The sequence below is a fragment of the Cavia porcellus genome, unplaced genomic scaffold, assembly GCF_034190915.1.
Source record: "Cavia porcellus strain 051 isolate PalLab524CR breed Dunkin Hartley unplaced genomic scaffold, mCavPor4.1 scaffold_14, whole genome shotgun sequence".
Classification (NCBI taxonomy): Eukaryota; Metazoa; Chordata; class Mammalia; order Rodentia; family Caviidae; genus Cavia; species Cavia porcellus.
In genome coordinates, this window is record NW_026947497.1 from 46123672 (window position 1) to 46140490 (window position 16819).

Sequence of the window (16819 nt, forward strand, 5' to 3'; positions counted from 1 at the left end):
TACTTAATATATATCCTTCTTTGGGGCATTTATTTCTAATATGTCTTTTAAAATATTAGCCCATATTAAAGAAAGCTAGATGTGTCAGTTAAGTCATTGTTCATGTATTGACTTACAGAGCAGATATTTCACTTACAGAGGAGATAAATCAGGCTCTAGAAGAGGTTAACTTCCTCACCTGTGGTCAGTTTCAAAACCCAAGACCCTTTGGTTCTGTATCTTTTTGGGGTGAGGGTCAGTGTTGGGGCTTGAACCCAGTGATCACTGAGCTATAATACCAGCTCTTTTTGTTTTGAGATAGAATCTTGCTAAATTGCCCAGGCTGGCCTAGCACTTGCAATCCTTCGGCCTTAGCCTCTGAAGCGTGTGGGATTATCAGTGGGCACAACTGCACCTGCTGTGGCTTAATCTTAATCAGTAAACACTAAGTTTGAACTGAATTAACCTAAAAGTTGGGGTTTAGAGTTGTGGCTCAATGGTAACGTGCTTCCCTGGTATTCACAAGATCCTTGGTTCAAGTCCCAGCAGAGCAAAATAATAATAATAATAATTTTAGAATAAAATACAAGTTGGGCATGGTGGCACATGAATATAATCCCAGCACTCAGGAAACTAGGCAGTAGATTGGGCTACGTCAGCAGGTTCAAGACCAGCCTGGATTATAGTGAGACTGTCTCAAAAAAAGAAAAAAATGAAACATTTCATATCTAATTATGAAAAATAATTTTCATATCATTTTCCCCCCAGTACTGAAAATTAAACCCAAGACCTTGTACAGGCAAGACAGCATCCCTTCATCCCACCCTTTTAATTTTTTAAATGTTGACACAGGCCCTCATTGGGCTACCTCAACTCACTTTAACTGGAAGTCCTCCTGCCTAACCTGCCCTGAACTTGAAGTCTTCCTGCTTCAGGCACCCAAGTAGTTGGTAGTTACAGGTGTGCATTCACATGACTGAATTTGCACCTCTGTTGTGAGAAACCCAGCTGCAAGCATAATGTGATATGTAGGTCTCAATTTATACATTTTTACAAGTCTGTTGGGAGCTTTTGAACAAAATCCTAAGTTAGATGCTGTATATCTGGTAGCTGGTTACTTAGTGAAAATGGAGATACTCTCTTCATGTACTTCCCAAGCACTGCTCACCGCAGTTACCCTTTTAGTTCACATTACAACCTGTAATCCAGTTCATTAACGTGAGCTTCAGGTGATTTCTGTATTCATACAGAAGCTGTTTTGACCCTGAAACGCTGGTTGCTGAGGGGCAGGCAGGTCACACTCAGAAAGGAATCCAAGATGAAAGTCTCTCGGAAGCTGAATTTTGTTCTCTGTCAAAACCAGCATTTACTGACTTTCAGAGCAAAGGTCATCCATTTGATCTGCACAAAAGGCAGTCATTTTGCAAGCATGGGGCAGCCGATCATGCACCCCGTTGTGTATGGTGTGTGGCAGCCTAGCCCTGGAGTCACTCGTGGCCAGGACTTTTCAGAGGTGGACACCTGTTCTCCAGAAGTCTTACCTAAGTTGGAAAACAGCCAGCCCTCACCTTGACATGCACCAGTTCAGGCTAGCGGCGTGAAAGGGAGGTGTCACATGTTCCCGTCTCTGCGCCCAGGGACAGTTAAGTGCTCTCAGGAAGTGTTTACTGTCGCTCTGGCTTTAGACCAGTTTCTCACATACCCAAGGTTTTTATTTGGCTTCCTCCTGGCTGCTTCATCTTCTGCTCCAGGCCACCTCGACCCCTCTGTACTGAACCGTCGAAGCTACTGTTCTCATGTGCGTCCCTGTCCTCCTGGGCTACACCTGAACTGTGTGGCCCACTAGGCTGCTGAATTTCACTCCTGCCTGGCTGTCCACTTGAATGCTTCCAATTGCTGTGTTCCAAATTCAGGTTGTAACCCAGTGGATTAACCTCCAGGTCATGTGGTATCCTATTCCTTCACACGTGTTCTGTATTTTTCCTAATGGTCTACTAATTTCCCTGCTCTGGCCGATTCATTAAGCTTTTATCAGCCTCCAGATTTTAATTTTAATGTCTTAATTCTGCTGGAGATGCTTTTACAGATATGTCATTAGTCCTTGATTTTCATTCTTTCTTTCTCCTCTTCGTGGTAGTTTCCAATATGCCATTTTTGTAGTAATCGGTGCAACCTTGTATCACAGATTTCATGAGGGTAAACATAGCTGCTTATAGCTTTACTTTCAGGCACAATGCCTGAAACATAAAAAGTGCCCACTTGATAATTATTCAGTATATCAGTGAATGAATGAATGAATGAATGAATGAATGAATGAATGATCCTACTTTGGCCCTAGAAGATCGAGTTTGTTAAGTTCATTAGGTGTTTAGAGTACATGAGGTGTAGCTGGGTGTGGAGGAACACACCATGAACCCAGCACTCGAGAGACCAAGGCAGGAGGATAGCTGGAAATTTGAGAGTAGCCTAGGCTACGCAGTGAGACCCGGCCTAACCAAACAGACAAAAAGGAATATATTAGGCCCAGTATCATAGACTGATGTAGTCTATAACAAATCATGAATACTATACAGTTTATGTTATTTAAAGTAGGGGATGCAAATCATACTGTAGGTATCTGATAAAGAACTTTAATTTGGAGACATAAGCTTTGTGTTCATATTTTTATCAAAGTAAAGGTCCCTCTTCTGCTTCTTGGCTGGGTACTGAGCTATGGCAGCTGCTGAACAAGTTGCTGTACTTACCTAGCTCTCTGACCGGAGATGTTCGATGCCATGGGATCAGGAGTGATGTTAGGGGACTTGCGGTTAGTGAGCACAGAGTGCTCAGATGATACATTGCACACACAAGTGTCAGGCGCTCTGTGTAGATAGCACCGAGGCATTCTGCGCACTGGTAGTGAAGGAATCTGTCCAGAGCTGTGGTGTCCAGCAGTCTGTGTGCCTGTGGCTACTGGGTGCTTGAAATATGGCCAGCCAGAAATGGGACTGTGACAGATGTGTGAGCTACAAGGTACATTTCCACACTCAGTACCCAGCCCCCAAACATACTGTGGCTCATTACTGATCTTTTATATTGATTATGTGTTCCAGTGATAATATTTTCAACATTTTGAGTAAAGTAAAAAATACTTTAACATACACATATATAACATGTATGTTATGCATCCTATGCATCCTTTCAGATATGTTTCAAAATTATTTTTATGTTCTGCTTAATAGACTGTGTACATCCATTAACATGGTTGAATCTAAGATAATGTTGAGTGGAGAAAGCAAGTCAAACAAGAATATATTCAGTCTGATGCCTTTATATAAAGTTTTCAAAATAAAAACTAAACAGTATTTGCATGAGGATATTCTTATATGAAGTTACATGAAGGAATGAGGGATGATGCCACTAATTCACAATAGTACTTATGTACACAAAAAATTGACCTTGGAGAAGAAAATGAGGGGTCTTTATATGAAATTCTGCTTTCAGGTTGGATTCTTGAGGGTTTTTACAATTATAACTTACAATGTACATATTTGTCATAGATTCTTTCATATCGAAAACCTCATAAGAACAATAATAAAATTTAGTGATAGGGCCAGGGATTTAGCTCAGTGGCACAGCACCTGCATGTGAGGTCCAGAGATTGATTTCTGATACCCCCCCCAATCAGTTATAAACATATACAGTTTAAAAGCAGGCACAGTTGCTATTTTAGTGTCACTTCTAAAAGAATTTTTTTCTAAAAGATTTCAGTCACACGTGTGGTTCATCTTTCCTCCTTGTGCGCCCTGGCGGCTGAGGCTGTAACCTAAGGACCGAAGTCTGCTGTCCTCACCTCCCTTGTCCCATTGGTGTTACCCAGGCCGTACCTCTGCTGTCCATAGTATTATTTTGACATATTTGCTTTTGACATCAGTTTTATAAAACTGATTTTTTTTTTTATTGGTACCAGGGATCAAACTCATGACTGTGTGCTTGCAAGGCAGGCGCTTATGCCGCTGAGCTAAATCCCCAGCCCTTATAAAACTGATTTTTAAATTTTGGAAATTTTATTTGTAGGTTAGTACTGTACTTTGAGAAGAATAGTTAATAGTATTAAAAAGCAACTCTCCCCCTATTTTTATTTATGTTTTTAACTGTGTCCCTTTGTGATACTGAAGAACAAACTATGTCACATGATAGGCAAGTACTTTATTACTGAACTCTACCCCAGATCCTATCCCCACCCCCATTCCATAAGATTTTGTTTTTAAAAGAATAATGATTGCAAAAGCATAAGGTATGGAATAGGTATGAGAAATTTGAATGTTATTGTGTAACATGACAATAGACATTGTGTTTTCCAACCCAGCTTATGGACATAATTCACTCCGTTTTGCCTGTGCATCACTTACTCTGTTCTTTCCAGGATTGAGTATGACGCATATCGCACTGACTTAGAAGAGCTGAACCTTGGTCCCCGTGATGCAAACACTTTGCCAAAAATCGAGCAGTCACAACAGCTGTTCCAAGCACATAAGGAAAAATATGATAAAATGCGCAATGATGTTTCTATCAAATTGAAATTTCTGGAAGAAAATAAGGTAAGCTCAGTCTTTATCTTCTGACATCTTCTGTGGTCTTTAAAATAGAGTCACCCAAAAGAGTTGAAAATGTTTCCTTTCTGTTAACTGACAAGAAAAAAGTCCCATGTTTGAGTTTTTAGAACACAAAATACCTTTGTGCTGTAAAGCTATCAACTGTACTGTCTCGGTCTTTTATAGGTAAAAACTGTCAAAAATGCTTTTCTTTAATCTTTGCTCTTCAGATTGGTGTTGGTAGAAAGTGTTGGGAGTTAAACAGTGGTATATTCTGCTGTGAATATTTTGAAGCCTTTTTATTGGTGGTTGACACAGATTTCAGGGAGAAAACTACAGCATTCTTCTCAGTAATTGCTAAGTTAGGAATGGTTTAGATCCAGGGCTTCGATTACCAGAACCTAGGATTAGACAAGAAGGAGATTAGTATGCCACATTGTTGTCATGTGATGTGAAAATGTGCAGCGGGGCTCGAACAGAGAGGGCAGAGGCGGCTGACTGTGGCTCATACCTGAGGACGGCTCTGTCTAATAGGCCCTGAGCGTTGGTTTAATAAAGGATCGGTTCCCAGGTGTCACCTCCCTTTTCTACATAACATACTTGCTTCTTTGTGCAGGACTGTAGTCCTAGCCTAGCCGTGGGCAAGCCAGCAGTGACCATGGTGTGGAATCCATGTAGCTCAGTCCTGGTTCACGGGTCTCACCCCTGCCCAGCTCAGTGCCTTTTTCTGTGCTCCTCAGATCTTAAGTCCTGGAGGCCTTCAGCCACACTGTCTTCCAGGTAGCCTTCTTAAAACAATTCAGTTCTCCCAATACCAGTAGTGTTCATGCTATACGTTCTCTGTGAGGTCCCAGGACTATAGTAAATTACAGTTTGTTGATATCATCATTTCCCTTAACACTTCTTTTGAAAATTAATGTTTCTTTGGGGTCTACCAAGTCTACCCTTCTCACTGACTCCTTTAGCTATTGGAGATGAAAGTTACTTACCTGAAAACATTACAATGGCAAAAAAGGAAACCTTAGTAGTTATCAGATACCTGGCCCAGCATCATTCCACCAGGAGCACAACACACAACTTTCTGGCATTCATTAGCTAATGTGGTATTTGCATTCAGTTTATTCATGTATGTGTGGGTGTGTAGCAATTACACTGTTCTTTTGTATTTTGATGGATATTCATGTAGCACTAGATATAGGCATTGTGTGTTTTAAATATAAAAATATTGTTCATCCTACCCTATGATCACTGTACTGTACTATACTAAAATAAGTATATTAGAGAAATCCACGTTTGGTAGGGAAATAGACTAACAGAAATGTTAAGATTTACGTGCTTGAATGGAAGGTGGAATCAGGTCACTGGGAGCCAGACTGCACCAAGCCTTGACTACACAGAGATGTGCCACATAGTTCAGGAGGGAGGCACACTGAGCAGGAAGAGGAGGAGGCGCCCTGACAGTCCCCCAGGCCACCTCCGTAAATCTTAAAAGGTCACTCACTGCCAATTTTATCCTGTACACACTGAGGAATGTTTTTTAAATTTAAAAGTGATAGGAAAAAAAGATTTAGAAGGACCAGTCAGCACATTTAAAGCAATAAAGAAAATAGAAGCACACACACCCATAAGAAATCTCTTTAACCAGATAAATGGTTAAGTGCTTACTGGAGGGGCTTAGTAGCACAGTAGAACCGAGAGAATACAGTGATGCTAGACAGCAGGACAGGGCATGGAAAATCCCCAGGAGGCCGGTTTAGCTCGCAGAGGGTGAGGATGAAGGACAGGGACTTTCTGTTTGACCCAGTGTTTAATTTGAGACAACAAAATACTCAAGAGGAAACGGTTGGTAGGAAGTTGATGATGTGTGTGTTGGCGGTTTGGATGAGCAAGGTCAGGGTTCAGAGATAAAAGTTTGAAAGTCATGGCTTTGAGAATAATATCATTATCACCATTTCTCTTTGTGACTGTAAAATAAAAATAGAAAATTGCCTGTTTTCAGGGATCTTACGCTCTTAGATTGTTTCTTGGTCCATACAGATTTCTGTAACAAAATGCTACCAACTGCATAGCTCCTAAATAACAGAAATGTGTTTCTCATGTCTCTGAGGCCTGGGAAGTCAGAGATCAAGGCGCTGGCTGGCTGTTGGGGGAGGGCCGTCACCTGGCTAGTAGATGGCTCTTTCTCAGTGTGACCTTGCACTGGGAAAAGGAAGTAGTCTCTCTAGGCCCAGTGGGACAGCGCTGATTCTGATCACACTGAGGGCCTCGCCTGCTCCTTGGCGGCGCGGTGGGAGGGGAAGGGCTGCACCTTCACGCCACTGGCCACGGGGCTCCTTGCTTTGCCCTCCCACCACAGTCCTCAGGCTGATATCAGTCTGCGCTCAGTACCCACTTGGCAGAGAGCATTTGTATTGGAAGCCATGGCCTTTGTATCTTTTAGTTCTTCGGCACTATAAGGAGATGTTTTCACTGTAATTCAAGCAAGCAGTAACTATAATTTGGATGAGGACTTCGTAAAATTTTTGTTATGATGGAACAGTGTTCACTTTTATTTTTAAGGGCTGAACTGTCATCCCAGTTTGCTTTGTCGGCAGTGTGAAATACTGCAGATCTGGACATTTTTTGTTCTTTTGCTAAACCTCAACTGAATTTGTACCTTAACAGTTCTGCATTAAGTCCTTGAATGTTAACATTTTTCTGTTTTTAAAATATTGTATATTGATTTTTTTAAAAAGCATAAAGAGTGATTGTGTTGTTTTGTAACTTGATGACATCCTGAAGACCTGGTTAACAACTTTTTGACTTTTTTCCTTTGAAGTCTGCTTCCCATTAGTTCCATGTCCTGGGGAACCATTCCCTGGTGAGGCTTCTCCCTAGGCATACGCTTTACCACTGAGCATGTCACCAGCCCGGCTTCTCCTCTGTGGTGAGAAGCTTGGTGACAGCGCAGCTGCAGTAGATAGTGGTTCATGAGGTCAAAGCAAGCAGTCCTTGAGGACAGGGCTGAGAGTCCTGTGCCTGCCGAAGTAAGTTTTAGTGGTTTGTGGTTTCCTTTTTAAATCTTTTTATAAAATTTTGAGGTAGATAAGGAACTAGTTTTGAGCTATATTTTAGCATTGAGGTGTTTATAGTATACTTTTTTTTTATCAGTACCAGGGATCGAACTCACGACCATGTGCTTGCAAAGCAGGTGCTTATGCTGCTGAGCTAAATCCCCAGCCCCTATAGTATACTCTTAGTTCAACCTTTTTTCCTTCAGCAAACTTAAAGAATGGTAAGTATATAATGTTTCCATGTGCCTGTATTAATACCGAGTGATAGATGTACCTATGTGTATTTGTCATGAAACGAGGTATCTTTTTTGTGAATTAAGGCAGTTTGCTTACCAGTTATAGTTCCAAACAATGTATAGACTGACTTACTTAAGAGAAAGCAAGCTGTATTGGTACCTTCTAGACTTTGTATAGTAGGTACCATGCCTTGTTTCCCAGGCCTTGTGACAGGCAGCTGGTAATGTTGCTAAGTGCAGAGTATTCATTCAACAAACTCATGTTCGCATTTTCCAGAATCAGTAGTGCACTGGAGGAGCCTCAAGCAGGTGGGAGTGTGTCAGAGTCCTCTTGGAGGGACAGGAGGGCAGGTCCTGACCCCTCTTTCTTCCCCAGTGGGGGCAAAGCATGCTCTCTTAGAAAGGCTTCTGCATCTGCGGCATTGTCAGTGTAGAAAGAAGCGAAAGTGTTGAAAATGTCCAGATCAACTCATTTCATCCTTTATAAACAACTCATTGTGTTTATTTCTGTAACTGGAGACAGAAACAGCAGTATTTGAGGTAGACAGAGTGAAGTTCAGTCACGGAGGTGAAAGAACCCTCTGTATTTCTAAATAAAAGGTGAATGGGTGGAAGTTTCTGAGTGTATTATGCAGCTAACCCAGGAGAAACAGTCTTGTTCCTTCTCCGTGCAGTTTTGCCACCTGTATATCATCATATAATTCAATAATAATTTCGTGTTGCTTTTGTTCTTTCCTTTTCCTTTGACCCACATTTATCATGTATGTTCTGCGTGCCAGAAAGTCAGCAAGTATTCAGGATATCGATGAAGAGGTAAACACAGTTCAGCCCTCCAAGAACTAATTGCAGTAAGAAAAATAGCCTTAGTCAAATCACGCTTTGTATGCGTGTGCATGCATGTACACATGTGCAGGGGAAGGTCTGGCGGTGACGTGCTCTCGGGACAGGGGCGTGGTCAGTGAGGTGTGATGGGGGCCAGGATCCCAATGACTTAGGAGGCTCAGGCAGGACCATCTGGGCAAAATGAATAGAGGCTGGGGATGTAGAACCCCTTTGAATTACCTCCAGTACCAGGAAAGAAGCCTGTGGTAGGGTGAGTGAGGGGAGGTAATGCTATGAACTGGGTACCTGGGAAACAGTATTCCTGGCAGCAGAAAGCTGGTGTGCCCACCAGCCAGCCCTGCGGCAGTGACCGAATGCAGAGTGGATCAGAAGGCAGGGAGGACCAAACCCGAGGCCTCCCTCACTAAGGGAAAGTCTGCTTTGATGGCAGTAAAGCCCCTGAAAGAGTTCCTGGCTAGTGTTAGGTCTGAAATACAAAGGACAGCCTTCAGTAGGATCTCAGCGTGAACATAGCAGTTTAGAGAAGAGGCGATAGGTAGTGGGGTGGAGGCAGCTTCCTGGAGGAGGTGACCGAGGCTGGACCAAATGCCTGGGAAGCAGCAGACTGAGACTCAGTGTGGGGAGAGTTGTTCTGCTGTACTAAGTTGTCTGGGCCGGGCTTGAACTCTCCTTCATCCTCCTGCCTCAGCCTTCCAGAGTGCTGGGATCACTAGTAGGTGCCACCACACCACCACGAAGAGGATCTGAACTAGAAGGAACAACCCATGCTGCTGCTCAGTGAGACGGGAGACGCCGACAGAGGAGGGAACGGCTGGGAAGCATACGGCCCCCCAGGGTGAAGTGCGCCACACAGGGTCACCCTCTGGTGCCACCCATGACACAAAGCAGTGCCGCACAGCACAGGACTGGGTCCTTACACTGGCTGAGTCTGCCTGGGGTGTTTTGCGCCCGTTAAGATGGTACCGAAGGTTCTGTGGGTGGGAAGGTCCTAGGAACAGGCTGTGGAGTAGGGAGAAACAGCTCAGAGCATGGCGCCTGCTGCAGTGCTTCGTGTGCCAGGAAGCAGCACAGGAAGAAAGCACAGTCACACCCCCCGTCTGCATCGAGGAGGACCGGAAAGTTTAGCCAATCGAACCAGTTACTGTTAGTGGAACCAGCGGATGGAGACAACAGTGAAAAAGAATTTTCATTTAAACCTTTCATATCTTTTTTTTTTTAACTTATTCAAATGTCCCATTGAGGCTGGGTGCTGGGGCACACACCTGTAATCTCAGCTACTCATGAGGCTGAAGCAGGAGGGTTGCAAGTTTGAGACCAACATAGGCAACATAATGAGACCCCATTTCAAAAAGTCCTACCTTGGCCAGGGCTTTAGCTCAGTGGCATAAGTGCTGGCTGCCAAGCGCACAAAAGGGAAAAAAAAGTCCTACGTATTTCAAAAATAAATTTTACTTCAAAAAGGGCAGAAAATGTTTTCTTTCTTTAATAGCATCCTTACTATTTTTCAGAAATGAGGTTCAAGGACATTTCTGTTTTCTAAACAGTAAAACCTATAGTTTCCTGTTTGCTTTAAAATCTAGTAATCATCTGGTGGTACACTGGTGATCTCAGCCCTCTGAGCATGGAGGATTGCAGACTTGGGCCCAGCCTGGGTAATTTAGTAACTCAGTGGGACCCTGTCTCAAAATTTAAAGAAGAAAGGGGTGTGGGCCGGAGGGGGATATATTTTTTGAGACAGGGTCTCACTGTGTAGTTCAGGCTGGTGTTGAGTTCCCTGTGTAGTGAAGGGTGACCTCCAACTCAGGCAGTTCCCCTGCCTCAGCCTCCCGAGTGTGTGTCACGTGTGGCTCACTGAGCATTCAGCGGTCACTTAGACCGTTTGTTTTCTGACTCTCTGGTCGGAAAACCGTGGACCCTATGTGTGTAGGGTGGGCTTGTGGCTGGAGCTTCAGCTTTCTGTGTGGACTGCTGGGGCGAGTGCCCGAACCCTCCGAGGAGCCCTGTCTCAGCTCACGCGTACCCGGTTTGACAAGCAAATCACCCGACAGCAGGCTTTCCTTTGTTCCTCTTGGACTTGATAGCCTTCTGATTTTCCGTTCTTGCTTCTTCCTTTGAATCCTGAGGTGCCCTACGCACTGCCTAGCCTCAGGAGACACCCCAAGGAGCGGGGACGCCGCGGAGCAGCACGGCCTGGCCTGCGCAGGGTGTTAACCAGGTGTGTGGCGCACACGCTGCTGTCGCGTGTGGAAGAGAACACAGGATCTGGTTGATGGGGAAAGTGGACGCCGCCCCAGGGGCCTGCCTGGCCTCAGCTCAGAGAGCTTGGCGAAACTGCAGGACACAGGATGATTGTGTCTGTGAGCTGTCGGGTTTCTCCTCTCTTCTCAAAGCAGCGTGGACCCCTGCTCACAGACTCTGGAAAAGAAAAGTAGTAGATGTGTCCGGAATGCTGATAAAGCATCCCACTTCGATTATAGACCGCCACCCAAAGCATGGATCAGAATTATATGTTAGGGAAGATGAGGTCTCCGTTCCCTGATCTCCATGCGCAGCCTCTGCACGCAGGTGGCGGGCCGCCTGGCCAGCGCAGGGTGGGGGACTCCCAGCCCAGCCCCGCTGTGCCATCAGCACTCAGCATCACACCTGCTAGGGTACTGACACCCCTCCCTGACCCTGCCTGCTGGTGTCTGTCCCGCTTCTCTGCACTCACAGGAAGGAATTGTGACCTAGATGGGCTGTGGTGTGGGTACGGGAAGCCGGGAGGGCTGGAGGAAGTGAGCGGGCACTGGAGGGGTTCCTCACGGTTCCTGGGCCCCGTGCCGCGCCTGGAGTCTCCCGACCCTCATGTGTGGTCCCCCTTTGTGACAGTGCCCCCGGGATCACCAAACGCAGCTCCTTCCCAAAAGTAACATGGCTGTCATGTAACCGAAGGAAAGAAACATCCAACTCCTGAGCCACCGGAGGGCGGAGCACAGGGCAAGCGCCGCGGTGTTGCGCAGTGCAAAGGACCAGGCCTTTGTGGCTGTGGGTGGGAACAGCCCCGGCCTTCAGAGTTCTTCTTTCCGATGTGCACGATCTCCCAGTGATGCCAGGCAGCCCAGTGACCCACTGCCCGCCAGCCGTCAAGGGTTTCCTGCGCGCTCCGCGCTCTTCTGCTTTCTCCTTCCTTACTTTCTCTTTGTCTTTCTCCTTCTCTTTTTTTCCTTTCTGTTTCTCTCTTTCTCTTTCTCTTTCTCTTGTCTTTCCCCCCTTCCCCTCCCCCTCTCTTTCTCCTTCGCCCTTCCCTTTCCTTTCCTTTCCTTTCCTTTCTCCTTTCCCTTTTCCTTTCCTTTCGTTCTCTTCCCATGCTGGATATTGAGCCACATGCAGAATTTTAAGGCACCACAGAGAAGTCTGAAGTTCCCTGACCTGCTCTGACTAGGCTTTACAGATAATGTCACCAGTTTCCTTCTTTCCAGAGTAAAGAACTAGTATTTTGCCCCTCTTGCCTTAGGGGAGTTCCTTAGGACTCCCATTTATTGTTGTTGTTTTGTTTCTAATTTTATTTTCTTACGGTTGCTCTGGGGCTTGAAGCCAGGCCTCTGTGTAGTGGCTGAGCTCTACCACTGAGCCGAGCCTGGTCCTGGTCCTGGCCCTGGCCCTGGCCCTCTTTTTCTTACTTTTTTTTTTTTTTTTACCTTCTCCTTGTCAATGATTTGTTGAAACCTATCCTAATGAGTCAGAAAAATAAAATCTGTTCCTCCTCCCCTGCTTGTAATTAGGATTTGTCTTTCCGTCTCTCCCTCCCTTTCCAATGCCCACACCCATAGTTTTGATAGTGTTTCTTTCTCAATGGTGATTGCTTTGACATGACAGACACTTCTAGAGCTGTTATGAAGTTATACTCTGCAAACCTAGTAAAAGGCAAGACAGCTGCACTTGCTGTTTATTATTCTCCTAGTCTTTTACTTACTACAAAAAGATTGATATTGGGCAAGAAATGGTGATTTTGAAATAGTTGGCCCTAAAGAAGAGTTTACGTGGTAGTGGTTGGGGACTTATTACTGAAGAATGATTTTATTCCACTTTTTCCTCACATGTAAGCCAAGCCACTGTATTTTTGTATACTTGCTAATCTAAACATCTATTTCACTGGTATTCAGAAATCCTGTAACCAGCTGGGGATTTAGCTTAACAGCCTAAGGGCCTGCCTTGCAAGCCTGTAGCCCTGAGTTCCATCCCTGGTAGCAATAAAAGAAAAAAGAAAAAATCTTGTAACCAGTTTGAAGAACTTCACTGTGGTGACTATATAAAGAGTAACAACCTATTTTAACTGGTAAACTCTTGTTTTAAAATTAATTTTATGAATAAGAAGGTAGATAATCTCAGTTTGACTTGAAAAAAAAGTTGATCTGACTAAAAAAAACATACCTAAGCCACGGATGGTAGCACAAGCCTGTAATGCCAGCACTCAGGAGACTGCGGCAGGAGGACTGCTGTGAGTTTGAGGCCAGTCTAGGCTACAGAGTGAGTTCAGTGCTGGTCCAAACTGCATGGTGAGACCTGTCTTAACATTCAGTGTTTTGCTGAGTGTAAATGGTGTCTGTCTGTGTGTTCGTCGTCTGCAGACACCATCTGTGTGTCGCCCTCTTGGTGTCATCTGTTGCTCCTGCTCCTCAGTCCCTCCCACCCTTTCTTCCTGAGGTCCGGTTCCTCTCTGTGCCTTGGGCCGGGTCGAGGCTGCTCTGCCCTGTCGCAGTGACAGCGTTGTGTGGAGGGGATGCGGGGTCGCTCTGCGAATGCAGCCGCCATGTTGGCATCTGTCCATCTGGGCCATTTAGTGCCCGGCAGATCTTTATGACAGTTCTTTGTGAGGTGCTCACAGTGATTTGGGGTATTTTTAAACTGTTGTAGTTGTTTCTGCTGTTAGGTTTTGAAAATTTGTTGTCTTATTTCCACCTATAATTGTTGCCTCTTTTGCTCCTGTTTTAAATTTCTGCTTTTCGTTGTGTTTTAAGCACTGTATTTATTTTTTTCTATTAGGATATAAGTAGTGCAAAGAAGGTATTTCTCCTGCTCATTATTACGGCAGTTTAATTTTGTTTTATTCTTTGTGATTTTAGGCAGAATTGACATTTCTTTCAGCTGCTCCAGGCTGCATGTTGATTCCTTGTTCCAAGGAGATTTAGCTGTGACTTCAGGGCCAGAAACAAAAAATTAGAGAAAAGGTTAACATCTGTCTTTTTTACATTCCTAAGTGCTCTGCTGCCCTTGTTTGTTTTAAACTTCTGATTACAAGTCCTGTGAAACATTTTCTGCCTTATGGGTATTGACAGATCAGTAGAGATGAACGAGTGTAAACCGTTGGAAGACGATGGCCCTGCGGGGGGCGCCCCCCTCCCCGCGCTCGCGGCCTGCCCACCTCTCCTCGCAGTGGTCTAAGCTCCTGCAGCTAAAGTAACTCGCTGAGTTCCAGTGGGTGGGTGGGTGTTTCTTGTTTTGTTTTGTTTTTAACTGCAATGTGGAGATAATAGTCTATGCAGAATACATGGAAAAATAATATATTACCCCATCATACTATTTTGTTTCCCGGAAGTGTTACCTCACCATGCTAAAGTATAGTTCAGCAAAAATAGTTTGTTCCTTCCTTGAATCTGTGTCGCCTTAGTTTTCATAGTGTGATAACTTAAATGTAGAAGTAAATTGAAATAATGTAATGAACTAATGAAATGAATCTGAATATTTCCTGGAACATTTTGGCTTTTTATTCTTTTTCCTTAAAGTAGGCTTTATCTTTCCCCCTCTTCACTTTCTCTGTGTTTCTCAATAATACATAGATCTTTTCCAGATTGACTTTTTCAAGGTCAAGATTCTAAAGTATAATAATACTTTGGTGTGGTGTCAGAACTGCTCATACAGTTCCAATGTAGTCAGTACAAGTTGAGTATCCCGCATTTGAAATGTCTGGGACCCAAGAACATTTTGAATTTCAGAATTCTCAAGTTCCAGAATGTTTTCATACACATAATGAGAGGTGTTGATGATGGGACCAAGTCTGAGCATGAAGTCATTTGTTTCATAGACGTCTTACACACACAGCCTGGAAATGACTGTGTGTGATACTGCAGTGCACCAGTCATGCGATCAGGGATGGAATTCTCTATTTGTAGCATTGTATGAGAGCTCAGTTTTGGATTTGGGAGCATTTTGGATTTGGGATTTTCAGATTAGAGATGGTAAGTCTGTCCTAAGATTATGAAAATAAGTTATTTTTAAAATTATAAAATTGCAATTGCCTTTCTAATGCTATTTAATTATTCTTTTGGGGGGGGGGCACCAGGAATCGAACTCACAACCGCGCGCTTGCCAGGCAGGCGTTTATGCTGCTGAGCTAAGTCCCTAACCCTCATTATTCATTTTAATTGGTAATGATTTCTGTTTAGTTAATAGTCAAAATATCCTGAGAATTATCTGTAGCCTATCAGGCAGACCTTACTGTATGAGTGCATATTATCATGTAAATTAGTTAATCCAAACAGCCAAAAAGCAAGTTGGTCTATTTTTAATTCATTAAATTTAAAAAGTACTTTCATATTGAGAATCGATTTATTCTAATTCTTTCTTACTTTTGATTTAGTAACTTCAATTGGATAAAATAATCAGCTTAATGTTCTTATTAAATTTGTATCTGATAAGCTGGGAATGGTGGCACACTCAAGACAGCAAGGCCCTGTCTCAAAAAAAAAATTTGTATCTGATGGTGAAGGTGTTATTATTAAACCTAAACATGAATAGTAAGTTACAGTAATCAATGCTAATAGAAAAAACAATTTAAATGTTCTGCTTTGGTATAAGACGGAATGAAACAATTAATATGTTAGAATGAGTAGCTTCTGATACTAACGTGGACATGCAAGTTTATTCTTACATTTGTAGTACTTTGGGGTTTTCATTATAATTGCAAAGCTGTGACTCACTATCTACACCAACAGCTGCTCTGAAGTATGTGTATTTTAAGAGGGTTACACATCAGCCTTCTCACAGGAGTAGAGAACAGTTTTGTGAACGTGGGCAGGGAAGGTTTTGTTAGAACCAGACCTCAGTCCTAACCGGCACCCTTCCTGTGATTGCCCCTGGACGGTTTTGCTGCAGGGCTGGGACCACTTTCAGCACAGCCAAAGCACCCAGCTGAGGTTTCTCGGCCTTCATTCTCAGGGCCGCAGAGGAACTGGCTCCCATTGACGTTTGTGGAGTTAGCTAAAGATGTTCTTTCGCCTTTCCCCCCTTCTGACAGTTACTCTTTAGACTGTTGTTACCGTGCACTGCAGGTCCAGTACCTAAAGTAAAGCCTGTGTTTTCCTCCCTGTCCCCCACCCCCATCCCTAATTCTAAAGCATTAGAAATTAAATTCAGGTCAAAAAAGTTTTGTGACCCAAAGAGCAATAAAATACTGATCAGACCCCATTTGTGAAACTGGACGTTCACAGTGAAAATACAAAAAGCCTGTTTGCTAGTAATTGTTCAGTAGGTTACTAGCATGAAGCCCTAAAAGAAGCTGCTTGCATTTTCTAAATTTTACATGAGTGGAATCAGATGGTTCTTGCACTTTGTTTCTGTTTTCTTCAGTGAACACAGTGTCTTTATGGCCTTCCATGTTGGACCTCTCACTCCTCATTTTTCATGGCTGAGTCAGAGTCACTGCATGGGAACAGCCCTGCTTAGTTATCTAATCAGTGTCCATTGACATTTGAGTGGTTACCAATTTTAAGCTATTACAAGTGAAACCACGAACATTCATGTGCAAGTCCTTCTATGGACGTAGACAGATGTCCCTCAGGCAAATGCCTACGAGTGGAGGGTTGGGTCACAGCGTTACATGGCCCGTGTCTTGAGAAACTTGATGAACTTTGCAAAAAACAATTTTATATTCTCACCAAATGTCTGTGAGAGCTGCAGCTTCTGCGTCTATCAAGTTCTTCAATACGTACTTTACAGATGGCTTCTCGTTTTCAGAGGTCTCTTTTGAAGAGAAAATATTTTTATTTTTCATGAAGACCAGTTTACTGATGTTTTTCTTTCTAATTTATGCTTAGTATTTTGTTTGTTTCTTTGTGACTCAAGACTGAACCCAGGGCCTCCTTCCAGAGCTCCGTCC

At 43.7% G+C, this 16819-nt stretch overlaps 1 protein-coding gene across 11 annotated transcripts in view; it reads left to right on the forward strand.

Annotated features, from left to right (window-relative positions):
• The window catches only part of Arfip1 (ADP ribosylation factor interacting protein 1), a 103565-nt gene that overhangs the window by 81189 nt on the left and 5557 nt on the right, over positions 1-16819 (forward strand). For all 11 annotated transcript variants that reach the window (XM_013160355.3, XM_063260853.1, XM_063260855.1 and 8 more), the window contains one exon: positions 4385-4559. In XM_013160355.3, coding sequence (XP_013015809.1) covers positions 4385-4559 — 175 coding nt within the window. The remainder of the gene's footprint in view (positions 1-4384; positions 4560-16819) is intronic.